Source organism: Bipolaris maydis (genome assembly GCF_028858645.1).
Source record: "Bipolaris maydis strain C4 unplaced genomic scaffold PSV08scaffold_16, whole genome shotgun sequence".
Classification (NCBI taxonomy): Eukaryota; Fungi; Ascomycota; class Dothideomycetes; order Pleosporales; family Pleosporaceae; genus Bipolaris; species Bipolaris maydis.
The window spans coordinates 871,329-886,278 of NW_027093872.1; the positions used below are offsets into that span (position 1 = coordinate 871,329).

At 53.9% G+C, this 14,950-nt stretch overlaps 6 protein-coding genes across 6 annotated transcripts; 2 read left to right on the forward strand and 4 right to left on the reverse strand.

Moving 5' to 3' along the window:
* Window positions 1-241: 241 nt before the first annotated feature.
* PSV08DRAFT_210886 (uncharacterized protein) lies at window positions 242-2,394 on the reverse strand (the record flags this gene model as incomplete). The annotated part of the gene is made up of 2 exons (XM_014223679.2): window positions 242-2,187; window positions 2,243-2,394. The coding sequence occupies 2 exons, from the start codon at window positions 2,392-2,394 to the stop codon at window positions 732-734; spliced, it is 1,608 nt and encodes a 535-aa protein (XP_014079154.1). The 3' UTR covers window positions 242-731.
* A 1,068-nt stretch (window positions 2,395-3,462) lies between these two features.
* On the reverse strand, window positions 3,463-6,663 carry PSV08DRAFT_412696 (glycoside hydrolase family 3 protein; the record flags this gene model as incomplete). The annotated part of the gene is made up of 4 exons (XM_066093934.1): window positions 3,463-3,721; window positions 3,773-6,297; window positions 6,363-6,474; window positions 6,637-6,663. 4 exons carry the CDS (start codon window positions 6,661-6,663, stop codon window positions 3,608-3,610), a joined length of 2,778 nt encoding a protein of 925 aa, XP_065948094.1. The 3' UTR covers window positions 3,463-3,607.
* A 498-nt stretch (window positions 6,664-7,161) lies between these two features.
* On the forward strand, window positions 7,162-8,698 carry PSV08DRAFT_231616 (carbohydrate esterase). Its single transcript, XM_014223681.2, has 2 exons — window positions 7,162-8,509; window positions 8,541-8,698. The coding sequence occupies exons 1-2, from the start codon at window positions 7,231-7,233 to the stop codon at window positions 8,642-8,644; spliced, it is 1,383 nt and encodes a 460-aa protein (XP_014079156.1). The 5' UTR covers window positions 7,162-7,230; the 3' UTR covers window positions 8,645-8,698.
* A 321-nt stretch (window positions 8,699-9,019) lies between these two features.
* On the reverse strand, window positions 9,020-10,073 carry PSV08DRAFT_231621 (P-loop containing nucleoside triphosphate hydrolase protein; the record flags this gene model as incomplete). The annotated part of the gene is made up of 2 exons (XM_014223683.2): window positions 9,020-9,734; window positions 9,833-10,073. 2 exons carry the CDS (start codon window positions 10,071-10,073, stop codon window positions 9,052-9,054), a joined length of 924 nt encoding a protein of 307 aa, XP_014079158.1. The 3' UTR covers window positions 9,020-9,051.
* Window positions 10,074-10,841: 768 nt separating this feature from the next.
* PSV08DRAFT_412699 (l-lactate dehydrogenase) lies at window positions 10,842-14,087 on the forward strand. The gene is made up of 6 exons (XM_014223685.2): window positions 10,842-11,436; window positions 11,495-12,522; window positions 12,992-13,055; window positions 13,107-13,511; window positions 13,562-13,732; window positions 13,795-14,087. Exons 1-6 carry the CDS (start codon window positions 10,993-10,995, stop codon window positions 13,963-13,965), a joined length of 2,283 nt encoding a protein of 760 aa, XP_014079160.2. The 5' UTR covers window positions 10,842-10,992; the 3' UTR covers window positions 13,966-14,087.
* Window positions 14,015-14,638, reverse strand: PSV08DRAFT_189541 (uncharacterized protein; the record flags this gene model as incomplete). The annotated part of the gene is made up of 1 exon (XM_014223686.1): window positions 14,015-14,638. The coding sequence occupies one exon, from the start codon at window positions 14,636-14,638 to the stop codon at window positions 14,015-14,017; it is 624 nt and encodes a 207-aa protein (XP_014079161.1).
* Between the last annotated feature and the right edge of the window lie 312 nt (window positions 14,639-14,950).

Here is a 14,950-nt window from a genome sequence, read left to right on the forward strand (position 1 = left end):
TCGGTCCTTGTTGCGCTTAGTTGCTGGTTACATGCGTTTCGTGGTATTATGCCCAAGGTGCTTGTCGGAAAAAAAAGGTTACGATGCATCGCAACGTGGATAGTGTGGTCTATTGCGTGATGAATGACATACGAGCTTCTCTACCACCACGATCCACTCTCCAAGTAAAAGAAGGCAGACTAACAACGTCCCGAACGTGGTGTGAAAAACAGATCCCGGTAAAGATAGACTTCGTAAAGATATGACACTGAAAAAAAAGTATGGCGGTATGATTAAAAATAGCTGCCGAAAGGTATCCCACATCCCCAATATCCCATTGCATGTGTTGGTGCCATGGTGTCAGCGTTGAAAAAGCAGAAAATCGTGTCATCGTAAGTCAAACGCCGATTACAGATCAATGACCAACCTTTCCCCCCCTTTTATTCCAACTTGAAAAGAAATGTGAGCAGCCCCATCACCAATATTATTACCTCTTTCCTTCTTGTCCTTGTTCCCTCTTTGTTCATCTTGAAAGAGTATATTATAGGGTATCTGCTGACACCCCGACGACGATTCTTCTCCCCAAGTGTACATATATACATACACACACATATATATATATATGAACAACAGAAGACAAAAAAAAGGCATAATATGGGGAGCCACTCTCCGGTCATCATCAGGGCACTGCTCTTGACGGGACTACAGAAACAAAAACCAACGCATGGGTATCACAAATCGCAAACCAGAGCTTACCAAGCATCCGAGAAGTACCGCTTCGACCGACTCCTACCAGCATCTGCTTTCCCGTCTTGGGGAAATGGAGTAATATGGTGAACGACATGGGGTCGATAGACGGCATCGACAGGCGGCATCCAGTCGTCCAGACCTAAAGGAAAATATTCATAGAGCAGGTCAGCGCTTTCGTCTGGGCTGTTGACGACGCCAATGGAGAAGGAAGGAGGTCGCATCGGGGTGCCACGTTTTCTTTGCTGCTCATTGGGCGAAGGGGCTTTGACAGGCTCATCGTCGGTGAGTGACAGGGTGACTGGCGCTATGGACGTCTTGGGAGGTGGGGCACTTCTTGAAATATCCGGAGTCGACTGTGCATATGGTGTGGCATGTTGCATTTGAGCTGAAGGCGGGTCTTGTGGTATGGCAGTCTGGGCGCCCGTGGGCATTTTCCAGGCAAAGTCTGGCGACTGCGGCATGTCATTTGCGTTGAACTCAAAGGGCATCTGCAGTAAGTCTGTTGACTTGGACGGACCCGCAGCCTGAGCCTGCGCTTGCTTAGGCGTGCCTTGAGTTGTGTCACCTGTCGGGGTTCTGTTGGGCTGCTGCGGGGTGTGCACCTTGCGTGTGGTAGTGCCGCCGCTGATTGGCATGTCTTTTCGGGCTTGGAAGTTGCGCGGGCTTCTACCTCGCACTATAACCGCGCCCGAGTGGATCTCGCAAATGGGCACCTTCATGCCGGTGCTAAGAGTAGCGACAACCTTTAGCCTCACTACAAAATGCTGCTGGAGCTCCTTCCTTCGGCCGTTATTGGCAGTTGCGATTCGAAACTGCAACCGCTTCCAGCTAATAGGAAAGCTAACATAATCGGAATCGACATCTTGGCCGGTTGACAGGTCGAGCGGATATGTGGGTGGCTCCTTCTCCGTCTTGTCCTCGGCAGGAGCGTTGCTTGTCGCCGGTGTCTTCCACGGCACAGATATGATCTTTACCGCGTTGCCTTCCAGGGATTCTGTGGCGGATATGGTAAGTTCTTGGCCGATGATGGGTATCTGATTTCCTTGCTCGGTCATGAGAAGGTGGAGAGCTCTGGGGAGCGTGACTGTGCCGGTAATCTGGAAGAGGTTTCTTCTGTAGCAAGTCAATTCGGAGGGTGGCGATTGGCCATCGGCAGCGGTGGCCCAGGGTGATTCAGCCAGGAAGAACATGCCGTGAAGCTGGGCAGACATGGATATGGGCACTCGTTGCATGGCGTAGTTGAAGATGGGGTATGGCATGGTGGGCAGCGAGAAGCTGAGCAGCTTGTTGTTGCTGTCGATGCTTGGACTTTCGGGAATGCCATTTTGGTCGTGCGGGTGTATCGACTGCTCGTAGCCGCTCTGGACGTCGGAGAAGGGGTCTTCGTAGGTGCTTGGGTAGCGCTTGAGCTGGGGTGGCATCTGCTGGAGGTGGTATGTCGAGTAGGCATCTTCGCTTCTGAGCAGCACTGTTAGCAGCTGCAGCAATAGCAGACACGGCCGAGTGTGCGCACCCAATAAAGGTCTCGGCATCAAACGTCGAGCGCTGGTCGTACTGGTCCACGGGCACCAAGGGCATGGCCATCTGCTGGTCAGGTCCCGTGACTGTCTGCAGCGGGATCGGCATGGGCATGTACGACATGGTGGTCGTGTCAAAGTGCTCCATGGCTCGGGGCGGCGTGGCCGTCGTCGGGGATGGAGTCGCTATAGATTCGGCGCATACACGCGGTGCAAGTGGAGCGGACCCAGCAGTGAGAGGTGCGCTCGCGAGAGGCGGGGGCGCGTGGAAGGGGGAGCGGCGACGAGGGCGGCGGAGGTGGTTGGTGGGTGGTGGTGGTTAGGTGGGAGATGCGTGGGCGGGCCCTGGGGTTGGAAGCGGAGAGGTGCGGGAGGGCAGGTAGTAGCGGAGCGGAGAAGATGGGGAATGCGAGGACAAACAACAGCAGAGGGCAGAGGGAGAGAAACGTCGTCGTGAGCGCGTGGCTTGCACAGCGTGCGCACCGGCCAGAAACACTTGCAGCCGTCTTCAGCGGTCGAGGGAGAGCTGGACAAGGTGTGCGACGACGAGGGTGCATCACACGTGCGGCTGGCTGCCATGGCCTGCCTCTCTCTTAGGGGCGAGCGTCTGGCGGCGGGTATGGCGTCCAGCTGCGCGTGGCGATGCACTGCCTTGGACGACCCGCAGCCACAGACCCCTCGTGTCTATATGCGTACACATGTCCAGCCCATCTACTCTACCTGCCGACACCCAAGAATGTCTGTTCTGCGAGTCCCAGTTGTAAGCATGCACCTCCCGAGTTTAGGGAGGCGAGCTTCATCGGCAGCGCTTCTGCAACGGACACGCCGAACGGCGATCAGCGTGCGCCATCACACGTACCGCTCCCAGCCAAGACCAGGCCCGACATGCTCAATGCGCCCTCCTCCGCACCATCTATCTCCATGTCCCGCCCATAGCTCTCGAGCAATCGTCTCCAGAACCAAGCCGTCCCAGCCTCTGTGTTTGCCCATTCACTCGAACCCTGACGCGACTAGCAGGCCAAGCGGTACGCGGTACGCGGTACGCGGCATGCGGCACCCGTCAGCGCCAAATTACCTAGCAGGGAAACCATCCCGTCTCCACAAAGCCCGCAGCCCATCCGGTGCACCCACGCCACGACGTCGGACTAGTTCTCAGCCACCATGATGCAATCCTCCATGCCAGACACTTCCTTTCTTCCTTCCTTCCTTCTTCTCCACATCTGTAGTAGCCAACAAGAGAAAATGTGTATTAAGCCTGTATAAACACCTACCATGCCCTCGCATCTCGTCCACGTCCCGGCCAGCCAAATGCTCCCTTCAGGGCGCCTCAAACAGAAGAAAAAAACACATCCCTCCCCAACCTAAGCTGGTGGTATCATGGTCCATGTTGCTGCATCACAGCTCACTTCCTCAAAGTTGTGCATGACGTCGAACCCCATTGCTGAGAAGCCGTCAAAATTGCCATCTCCATCCATCTGCCCTTGGTCAGTATCTCTGTCCTACCGCGCCAACGGGCATGTACTCACATAGTCGAGCAAGCATGCGTTGCATCCTAGCTGCTTGATCTGTCGCATCCCAAGAAGTATCAATCCTTGCAGTAGTGTCGAGTACTCTCCAACACCAGGTGATATCACCGGCGATGAAATGCCACCAGCCGACTCGTTGAGATCCTTGAGCGAAGGAATGTACTCGGCTAGACGCGACTGATTGTTGTACAGCACAACCGTGCCCACCAGCGCACCATCTTCCGGCCGCTTGGCCCGAATAATTCCACACGCCGTCGGATCAGTGAGGGCGAGCTTGTATACCTCTGCCAGCCCCTGTCGGTTACTGGTTTTGATATGGTCCAGCACCGGTCCGGCGTAGTCCCACCCATACACAAGGTCAAACTGTGCTCCTGCACTTGCTAGGCTCTTGGCCATGCCTGCAGGTGGACTCCATGTCTGAAGATTGCGAGCAACCATGTTGCACACGGGCCGTGACAGTGCCGCGCCCCATCCCAGTTGCGCAAACCATGGCCGTAGGCGCTTTCGCTCGTTGCCGTGTCCTGTTGGGATGCCGAGATAGATACTTGGAAGACGAGATCCCAGTTGAAATCTCTTGATGCCTTCCTTCTGCAGCAGAGTTCGTATCGCTCTATTATGTAGCGAATGTCCAATCGAGAGCTTTCTCCTTGCTGGATCCACAAACAATGCCCCAATCACTCCAGTTCCCGTAGCTTTGAAAAAGTATGTCGAGCAGAAGCCATACAGTGCTTGGGTACTGCTATTACGGACAACAAAATGCGACTCCTCCACCTCTGGGTGGTGCAGGATGAACGAGCTTGATGTTGCGCTTGAAAGCTCAGATCGTTGATTTGGCGCCGTGCTTTCCACAACGGCTGCAATCAGTGTATCCAAAGCACTGCCGTCTCGTTCTTCATTGAAGATCTCAACCAGCCAGTGCTGTTTCGACGGGTGTAGTTTTTGGCTTTTGCTAATCGTACCAGGCAGTGTTCCTGAGGGCGATAGTTCTCCATACAAGACTCGTACCAGCGAATTTAACGCAGTCTCGGTAAAATCATAGGTACAGATATACGTCCCAATCGTGTTGTCCATGGCAAAGTCGTACGGTGAACTTACAGCAACTACAATTAAAGGCTTCTCACGTCTCTCTCCGCCAGTCGTGTATTGCATGTTGCAAATCATAGAGACGTGTTTGGCAAATCCATGCTGATACAGGTTTCTATTGGCGTCTGCAGTGAGCACAATGATCGCGCTTGCTCGGCTGATGAGATTCTCGTGAACTGGACGAACACCGTTTGCTGTGTACGACGTGTGCAACAGTCGTCCGTTACGCTGTCTCGCCAGAGAGCGACCCAGCTCCCTAAAAACTCGTTCTCCGCTCATAACAGATGAATTCTGATCCCAGGAAGCTGGCCCTGGAGAGTGGCTAGCCGCGCCATTGGCAGCATCAGATATGGCTCGAGATGCAGCCGATGCAGCCAAGGGCTTCACCAAAGGAGTCAGTAGAAGGAGTTCCTCCTCGCTGTCGAGAATATTGGTCAATGGGAGAAGCCTGTTCTTGTCGCGTACGACTGTGATGGAGCTATTATATGCTTTGGTGGAGAGCGCAGTATGCAGAGGCTGGAGTTTTTCGAGATAGTTGATGCCTGGAGGGTTCAACGCCTTCTCCCACGACGTGCACTTCTTCTTCATGGTTAACACGCGCCTCAGCGAGTTAAAGATGCGTTCCTTGGAAACCATCTCGCTCTCAATCCCAGTCTTGAGGCCTTTTAGGCCTTCTAGTTGCAGTGAGAGGGCGCGACAAAGAAGGACCACGTCGCAACCGGCGTTGACAGCCATGACGGTTCCACCGCCAACACCAATATTGTGACTGAGAGCATCCATCTCAAGACATTCTGAGACGACTACGCCGTCAAATTTCAGATCTTTGCGGAGTAGATCATCGACGACCTGCTCGGAGAGACAAGCGTGCATAGCATTCAGTCCGGCTGAAGACATGGCGCAACCACCAACCATCATAGAGTCAAGGCCTCTTTCAATCGCCTTCTTGAATGGGATCAAGGCACTTAGGCTTAGTTGCTCTAATGACTCAGTGATGATGGGCACATCAAGCGTGGAGCCTAAGAACTCTAGGTTGCCGTAAGATGGAAAATGCTTTCCCAGTGTTACGACTCCGCCCTCTTTGTAGCCCTGCATGAACGCACACCCAAAGGCAGACACTTCCTGGGGGTCGTCTCCGGCTGTTCGGACGCCCAAGGGCTGGTTACGTGCATTAGTGAGTACATCGAGACATGGGCCGAATATCCAGTTGATACCACAGGCGGCAATTTCCTGTGCAGTTGCTTTTGCGACTTCAAATGCTAGGTCAGTGGATCCGGTCGCTGCCATGCCCATGTTGCTGGGGTACTGGCGAATGTAGATGTCGTCAAAGAGACTGTTGACTCCGCCATTTTCCTGGTCGATACCAATCGCCAGCGGAACAGGATGACCGGCATCATGAGCAATCTTTTGCAATTCAAAAATGAGCTTTGTTGTGTCCTCGGCGGCTGTGTTGTATCAGCAGGAGCTTGGCACGCAGAGAGAGAGGTCACATCAAAGCACGTGATATTACATTTGAGGTTTTTGGCAGTCAGCAGGATGCAGCCAACGTGATGCTCCTCGATAAGGGTACGAATGTGGGGAGTCACCGACGTGCCATCGAAGCCCATCATGAACAACTGGCCCTGCATGGCCCGAAGTCAGCGAGTGCGACAGCAACGGTTGAGTGGAAACAGCCTACCATTGTTCTGCATGGTGAACAGTGGTTAGCAAGGGTCCTTGGGTGCGTAGTGCATGTCGAGAGTGAGAGCGTGCCACGATGCTCACCTGTCGAGATCATCCCATACAGGATCCATCTGCTCAATCTTGGCCATGATGACAATATCCGGCGCGTCGCGTCGGACTGTGGATGCGACGTGGGATTCCGCGGCGCACCGGCTCTTGGGCGCGGCTGGCAAATGGAGTTTCGGTCGGTCGGTGGACAGAACGATGGGGAAGATGGCACCGTAGCATTCACGTCGACGTGAGCTGGGGTAAGTAGCTAGCGAGCCGCTAGCCACACGCCCTTGCGCATCGTTACACTACCCTGGTCCCTCTGTTATCAACGACATGCAACTCCGATGACACCTCACACAACCCCGTAGTCCTTCCGAAACTATCATGGTAGAACCGATCGGGTTGGTGTAGTCATTGCAGCGTTCCTTCGCTCCGTGTATCCACTCAGCGTGTGCAGACGGGCAGCGTGCGCATCACATGCGTCCATGTAGACTTTTCCCAAGGGCAACTTAGCCCGCTGTTGATGGGCTAATGGCGTCACTGGCGAACAAGTGCTCGCGATAAAGTAGCAAGAGAGCCGCCGTTTTCTTTGTGAAGGGTGTTGAGTCTGCTCAACCGCGCACAACCAATCAATCCTTTGATCTTTGCTCCATTTTTCACTTGCCATGCCTTCAATCGTCCCCATGCCCTCTGCCCCTGCAGATCCACATGAATCCTCTGGCGTCATCAAGTTCACCAACTGCTTGCTGGTTAGAGGCAATGCTCTTGTTGATGAAGACCTTTGGGTCAGCTCTACAAGCGGGAAGATCATAAATGGGCAGGAGCTGCTCTACGAACATCGAACTGCGCCAGACGAGATTGTCGACCTGGGTGGCCGTATCCTTTGCCCAGGCCTGATAGATACACAGCTCAACGGAGCATATGGCTTTGACTTCTCCGTCATACCAGACGAGGGCACAGTGGCGTACGGAAAGGGAGTGCTCCAAGTCAACCGAAGACTGGTGTCGACGGGTGTCACATCATACCTACCAACACTGACCTCACAACCACCCGAAGTTTACCAAACGGCTCTACCGTTCCTGGGTCCGTCTGGTACTGCCCGCGATGCATCCCTTGGCTCAGAATCGCTCGGCGCCCACTGCGAAGGGCCCTTTCTTAATCCCACGAAAAACGGCATCCACAACGCATCCCTCCTCTGTGAGCCCGAGAACGGCGTCTCTGACATGGAGACATGCTATGGCGCTAGTCATTTGCAATCTTCGTCATCTGTCAAGCTTATAACGCTTGCGCCAGAACTTCGAGGCGCCCTGGCGTGCGTACAGCCACTGGCAGAGCGTGGTATCGTCGTGTCCATTGGGCATTCGGAAGCGACGTACGAAGAAGCAAAGGCGGGCATCAAGGCGGGCGCGAGCATGATAACACACCTGTTCAACGCCATGCAACCCCTACATCACAGGAACCCGGGCATCTTCGGTCTTCTGGGCACGCCATCTTCTTCGATACAGAAGCCGTACTTTGGCATCATCGCCGACGGCATTCATCTCCACCCCACATCTATCAAGATTGCGTGGAACGCACATCCCGAAGGCCTTATACTCGTCACTGATGCTATGCGGCTAGCGGGCATGCCGGACGGGACATATGACTGGACAAACGGGTCGCGTATCATCAAACAAGGGTCTATGCTCACGCTCGAGGAGAATGGAAAGATTGCGGGAAGCAGTATCCAACTCATAGACTGCGTTACAAACTTTATCAACTGGACAGGGGCCAGTGTACCAGAGGCACTGAAAGCTGTCACCGAGACACCAGCAAGGATGTTGGGTGTGCAGGATGTGAAAGGAACGCTCAACGAAGGTGCTGATGCGGATCTTGTAGTACTGGATCTCCAAGAAGGCGTCGGTACGGACAAGAAGTTTGCTGTAGAGCAAGTCTGGAAGTTTGGTAAGAAGGTTTTCGACCAAGCGGGGCATAGCTAAAGATGCCACTACTTTGGGCCACTGCCATGTTTGTGTAAGACTGGACAAGTTTGTGCAGGCAACAGACACGCGCCTCATGACTGCATGTTTAAACATTTAGAAATTGATAGACTATTGCTGGAGTTACATTAAAATGCAAGATACCTGACGTTAATCAATCTATGAAATGAAGCTATTCATGAGACAAGAAAACTGACTAGGAAAGATGAGAGTTTCTGAAACTCGAAATCAATGCACGCTCGCTGGTACTTGGCTATGCAAATGCTACCTTGTACGCCGAAACAGAGGGCCAAGAGAGATAAATAACAGAAGCCAGAGAGTAGTCGGATGTAAGAAGGCCAGCTTGACGGCAAGAAATAACACACTGGAGCACTGAGTCGTGGAAACAAAGGGTGAGCGGGTATCTCGAAACGAAGCTGATCGGTATGCTCGCTGTGTGCAGGAGATGGGGGGGGGGGGGGGGTTAATGGAGAGGTTGGCAGACGACGAGACAAGGCAGAGATATGATCAGCAGCATCTTCCACTCTTACTCTTTTGTGCCCGGTTGATGTCTTCTTCCCACTCTTGTTGGTGGCCAGTGGCACCGGGCGTAGTGGGAAAACCTAGCCAGCTTCGCCTCTTATCGGCGGCGCCTAGGCGGAAACTACCGTTACCAGCGCCAGGGTAATCAAAGTATCCTGTCACGTTGCCGTTGTTGTCCAGGGCTGGGGTGACACCAGCCATGGTCAGTTGTCTTTGCTCCTCTTCGAGCTTCTTCTGCTCCTGCTCAACCAGCTTGCGAGTGATGACGCGGAAGACTTCATCCACGCCTTCGCCATCCTTTGCGCTTATCTCGTGACAACAGTCCCAGCCGAGGTCTTGTCCCCAGAAGCCGCTGGATCTGTTGCTCTGAGGAGAAGCCATGGAGCCGCTCTGGAATGTCGCAGGCACGGAGCCCCAGCCGTTTGACTGAGCACTGTGCGGTTGTGCGGTCTGTGCGGGGTAAAGGTTCTCTGCAACATAGGCGATGCAGCGTTCAAAGGGGACCTTGCGCTTTGTGGGGTCTGCGGCGATGATGTCGGATTTTGTGCCTACTACGTGCAGGATGGCGTCGTCTCCAAGGTTCGTCTTGAGCTCCTTGAACCAACGGCCCATTTCGTCAAAAGACTGAGGATCTGTGATGTCATAACACAAGACTGCCGCATTTGCACCTGTGGTCGATATCAGTTTTGGCCCTTTTGTGTTTGTCTTGCTTTCTTTTTTCTCTCTCCCTTAAACGAGGTTTGGTAGAGGGGAAGCAGCCGCGTACCTCTGTAGTATAGCTTGGATATGGAGCGGAAGCGCTCCTGGCCTGCCGTATCCCAAATCTGCAGGCGGACGACGGTGGAAGTGTCGATGTCGACGACTCTCTTTGTTAGGAAGGAGGCACCGACGGTCGACTGTGTAGTGGGCGGGGTGAAGGCGTTTTTGACGTAGCGGTGGACGAGCGAGGTTTTGCCCACGCCCTGGCTGCCGAGAACCACAATCTTAGCCTCGAGGCTGTTGGACATGGCGGGCTGGCGAGGAGAGGCGAGAGGCAACGGACGGGGCCCGGGGGGAGTGTGACGGGGGTGGGGGTGGGTCAGCGGCAGACGGTGGGCCGGGCCAGGAGAGGCGAGTGAGGCTGCGGTGGTTGCGGTAGCAGGGCAAGTGGCATGGCGAGCAGAGCGTGTGCCGTCGTCGACAGAGGCAGAGGCGCGCAGAAGCAGCCTGGGGACATTTTAGGCCAGAGGGCCAGAGACAAATGACATATGGACCACACAGGCCTCCCGCACCGTTTGGCGCTTGCGGCCCTTGTCTTGGCTAGCAGCACCATGTGACGGCCGGCGCTGGCCAATATGACGCGGGTGGGCAAACGAGACTGGTGGGCGATGGGAGACATTGGCTGTATGTGGAGGCTGCCGGGTGACGCTCACGAAGAGAAGGGGGGAGGGCCCCGTCGCCTGTATTTGTGCTGTTGAGAGCAGTAAGGCAGTGTTAGGGCATTGGGGCAAGCCAACAATGGTGCGCGTCATGCCCAGCCCGCTGTGTCTTCCCCGCGTTTCGGCGCGGCGGCCAGAGTACGTCGTACACATGGCAGTACGTACTCCATGTACAGACATGCAAACGTACGTATACAGTAAGCACGTACATGCATGGATGCACACGTGCAGTGCCCGTGGAGAGAAAAAAAAGGACCGCGCCAGGGTGCTCGCTGCGAACCCGGACTATGTGCGGGAACAGATGGGCCGAGCTAGCAGGGCTAGTCTCGGAGACATGCGTTCATACATATACCCTCCATACACATTCCTGGTATTTGTCTACACCGCCGTCGACATCCGCGGCTTTCCGTTCACCCGACCGACCCTGGTGCATGGACATAGGCTAGCTAATCTCCATATATTTTTCCCCGTCTCTGGGCAAGTCTTGACCTCATATCCACTGCCCAGTATGAACCACGATAGCAACAACACCCAGCGCAACAAGCTCACCGGCGAGCAGGTCTCCTCGCACAACAACAGCGACTCGTGCTGGGTCATTGTCCACGGCCGCGCCTACGATGTCACCGAATTCCTCCCTGAGCACCCCGGCGGCTCCAAGATCATCTTGAAGTATGCCGGCAAAGACGCCACCGAGGCCTACGAACCAATTCACCCGCCCGACACGCTCGACAAGTACCTCGACAAGTCAAAGCATCTGGGCGAGGTCGACATGGCGACGGTGCAGCAAGAGACCAAGGAATTCGATCCCGACGAGGAAGAGAGACAGAAGCGCATTGAGCGTATGCCCATTCTCGAGCAATGCTACAACCTCATGGACTTTGAGGCCGTCGCCCGCAACGTCATGAAGAAGTCGGCATGGGCGTACTACTCGAGCGGTGCTGATGATGAGATTGTGAGTCTGCTTGAGGCCTTTGCCAGCCCGGATGTACGCTGACCCAGTCCTTGCACAGACAATGCGCGAGAACCACAGTGCGTTCCACAAGATCTGGTTCCGACCACGCGTCCTCCTCGATGTTGAGAAGGTCGACATCTCCACCACCATGCTCGGCACAAAGTGCGACATACCCTTCTACGTCACCGCCACCGCACTGGGAAAGCTAGGAAACCCAGAGGGAGAGGTCGTCCTCACGCGCGGCGCACACAAGCACAACGTGATCCAGATGATTCCTACATTGGCATCGTGCTCGTTCGACGAGATTGTCGATGAAGCAAAAGACGGTCAATGCCAATGGCTCCAGCTCTACGTCAACAAGGACCGCGAAGTCACCAAGCGCATCGTGCAGCATGCCGAGAGACGAGGCTGCAAAGGCCTCTTCATCACCGTGGATGCTCCACAGCTCGGCCGTCGCGAGAAAGACATGCGAAGCAAGTTCGACGACGTTGGCAGCAATGTCCAGAGCACCGGCGGCGACAATGTGGACCGCAGTCAGGGCGCCGCACGGGCCATCTCGTCCTTCATTGACCCGAGCCTGAGCTGGAAGGACATCCCGTGGTTCAGGAGCATCACCAAGATGCCCATCATTCTCAAGGGCGTGCAATGCGTCGAGGATGTCATCCGCGCCGTCGAGGTTGGCGTAGACGGTGTTGTCCTCTCCAACCATGGTGGTCGTCAGCTTGAGTTCGCCCGCTCTGGTGTAGAAGTTCTCGCTGAAGTCATGCCAGTTCTTCGCGCACGCGGATGGCAAGACCGCATCGAGGTATACATTGACGGTGGCGTGCGACGAGCAACAGACATCATCAAGGCTGTAGCACTGGGCGCCAAGGGCGTTGGTATCGGCCGTCCTTTTCTTTACGCCATGTCGGCGTATGGCCTGCCAGGTGTTGATCGCGCCATGCAATTGTTGAAAGATGAAATGGAAATGAACATGCGCCTGATCGGGGCTTCAAGCATTGCCGACTTGAATCCTTCTATGCTTGATACTAGGGGACTGAGCATGCACACGGCACCTGTGCCGCAAGATACGCTGGGCTTGAACGTGTATGATCCGCTTGTCGGGCCAAAGGAAAAAGTCGTTAGAGAACAGTCAAAATTATAGATGGCCATGGGCATGTATGTTTGTATTGTACACAGGCGTTTTTTCAGAAGCGCATTGGAGTTTGGATTGTATTCATCAGTTGGAATCATCATGCAGAGCACACTTGATGCAGGCGGATTGCCCTGTTTGGATTTGAATGCGGAGCACGTGAAAACGCGTCCATGTGTGGAGAAGGACGACGGGGGTGGATCCGAGGTGCCGATTGTCGAGTGTCCGTGAGTTTTGGCGTGGTCTTCCAACTTCAATGCGACAGGGATAACACCCACCAACCACCATTCACGTCACCATTCTACACCACTCCACATCTTCGTGTTGTTTTTGGTCGTCATCGCACATTGCTCGCCATTCATTGCTCGTTCTTTTTGACTTTATTCTTACTATGGAAGCTTCCGACACTTCGGTGGGGTCTAGCGTGGGCTGGGACGAAGCGCAGTGTACAGCAGCCCTCGCCCAACTGGAACAGCTGCAGACGCAGGTACATATGGGTTCGCATGTCTAGTTGATTAAAAATTGACCTTTTTTTCAGATAGACGACCTTCGCCTCGCTATTCCACGGATAATCGAGCCCTTTCACAGACCTCCGAATTCAACAACGTACAAGTTATACGCCCAGGGCGTACTCTCTTCTCAGACTGGCCTTAATGCGCTCAAGGATCGTTGGAAGCTTCCTGAGGTACAGAACACATTTGAGCATGCCAAGCAGAGCTTTGGCGCAAATGCCGATTTGTCCGAGTCCGTCTCGGTCCCCTCCCACGGCTGGGTCGAAAGGGAGCAGGAAGCAAATAAATCTACATACAAGAGCGGGAACAAAACTGCCGAGGATGCCGGCGCCGTGTTTACGGATAGTGACATATCTCGTGTAGTCGTCGAGTTTCGGAAGGCGCATCCGACCCTCAAGGTCGAGACCAACGACGATGACCACAGCATACATGTAAGGTTATCGCTTCACTTGCATACTTTATTTCGCTCACCTTGTTGTAGATCCGTTTCGTTGCCAGCTCTTTCATGCTCAAGTTTCGCATCACTATCGAGCGTGAAGCAAATGGTCGCCACAAACTCAACGCAGACTGCTTTGGGACAACCGAATTCTGTTTGGCCATTACGCGTTGTATCGCCTCACGGCCAAATAAAAACGATTTGAGATATCTGCTGGTATGTTTGCATCATCACATGCACGTCAAAGACACCATGGGCACACATATTGACTATCTCAGGACATGATTGCTGCATACAAGACTGTCAAGGGGATATCTTGTGACAGATGTTCAAAGATGCTAGATAGTGCCGCCTTGACACCTACCGCGCGACGAAGCAAGCAAGTTGCTACGGCAGATGAAAGCCTGGATACAGTTTGGGTAGCACTCCACGAGAGCTGCCTTGAGTGATTGAAGCCTACACCTGATTACTTTGAACCTTCCCGTAAAGAGAACAAAGTCAAATGAGATGGCGAAATGGAAGCCCGATGCCGAACTCGTTATCCACGTGGCCACCCAAAACCTGCGGCAGGTACTGAGTGTCCTGAAACCAGACTCCATTCACCGTTCGCACGGCTTCTGGGTAATGATTCGACTTCCTGTTCTTGTATGGCTCCTGTTGCCAAATAGCATCTGTCCATGTCGATCGGTTTGGTTCGGCGTGTTTTCGGGTTCGAAAATCATAGCTTAGGCCGGACTGTCGTCCGCCGAGCATGCGAGACTTGGTCCAAGGGGCGAGCTTTTGCGAGTTACAGCCATGCTTCATGCCGGATTCGTCAAGATGAGGATATCCAGCCCATTGGGATCGAAGGGGACGGCTGGACACGCAGTCTGTGGAACGAACACCAAATCCAACGTATATATCAGGCCCGGTGTTGCGGAGAATGTCTTTCATACGGCCCCACGATGACCCATTCTTACCATCTTTTGGCCATATAAAGGCCTTGGAGGTCTTTACAGGTCGCAGTCTTCGACCGTCCTGGTACCATCCTCGTTGACAGGGATTGTACCTTGCTGTTTCGTGTCTGAATCCGTCAACCGTCTGCACGAACACAGGCAAGCTGGGGATATGAGAATTGGTCATTTTGTACAGTGGGAAACGGAACTGAAATGATGAGACTTTCTCAAGATGGTGCAATTCACTCACTCTCTTGAAGGGTTTATACAGTTGGGTGTTTGCCGGCTTAGGCTGCAAAAGATGCATGCGATTTATACAGGCAGATTACTATGGGATGAAGACCAGTTTAGATGTTTGCGCATACTGCTACCAGGAACACAGGAATGTTTTTATCCTTCCAGTCTACAATCACTTGTAGATACAAATTCTGTGACAATTTCTTGTAGTACATCGCATCTTTTCCCGTCTCTCAGCCCGGAACAAATGTATTTTCAGGCC

Coding starts and splice junctions, on each gene's coding strand:
- PSV08DRAFT_231616 (XM_014223681.2), top strand. CDS start 7,231: ATGCCTTCAATCGTCCCCATGCCCTCTGCCCCTGCAGATCCACATGAA. Junction 8,510..8,540: donor AGAGCAAGTCTGGAAGTTTG/GTAAGAAGGTTT, acceptor AGCGGGGCATAG/CTAAAGATGCCACTACTTTG.
- PSV08DRAFT_412699 (XM_014223685.2), top strand. CDS start 10,993: ATGAACCACGATAGCAACAACACCCAGCGCAACAAGCTCACCGGCGAG. Junction 13,056..13,106: donor TGGAACAGCTGCAGACGCAG/GTACATATGGGT, acceptor CCTTTTTTTCAG/ATAGACGACCTTCGCCTCGC. Junction 13,733..13,794: donor ACGATTTGAGATATCTGCTG/GTATGTTTGCAT, acceptor TGACTATCTCAG/GACATGATTGCTGCATACAA.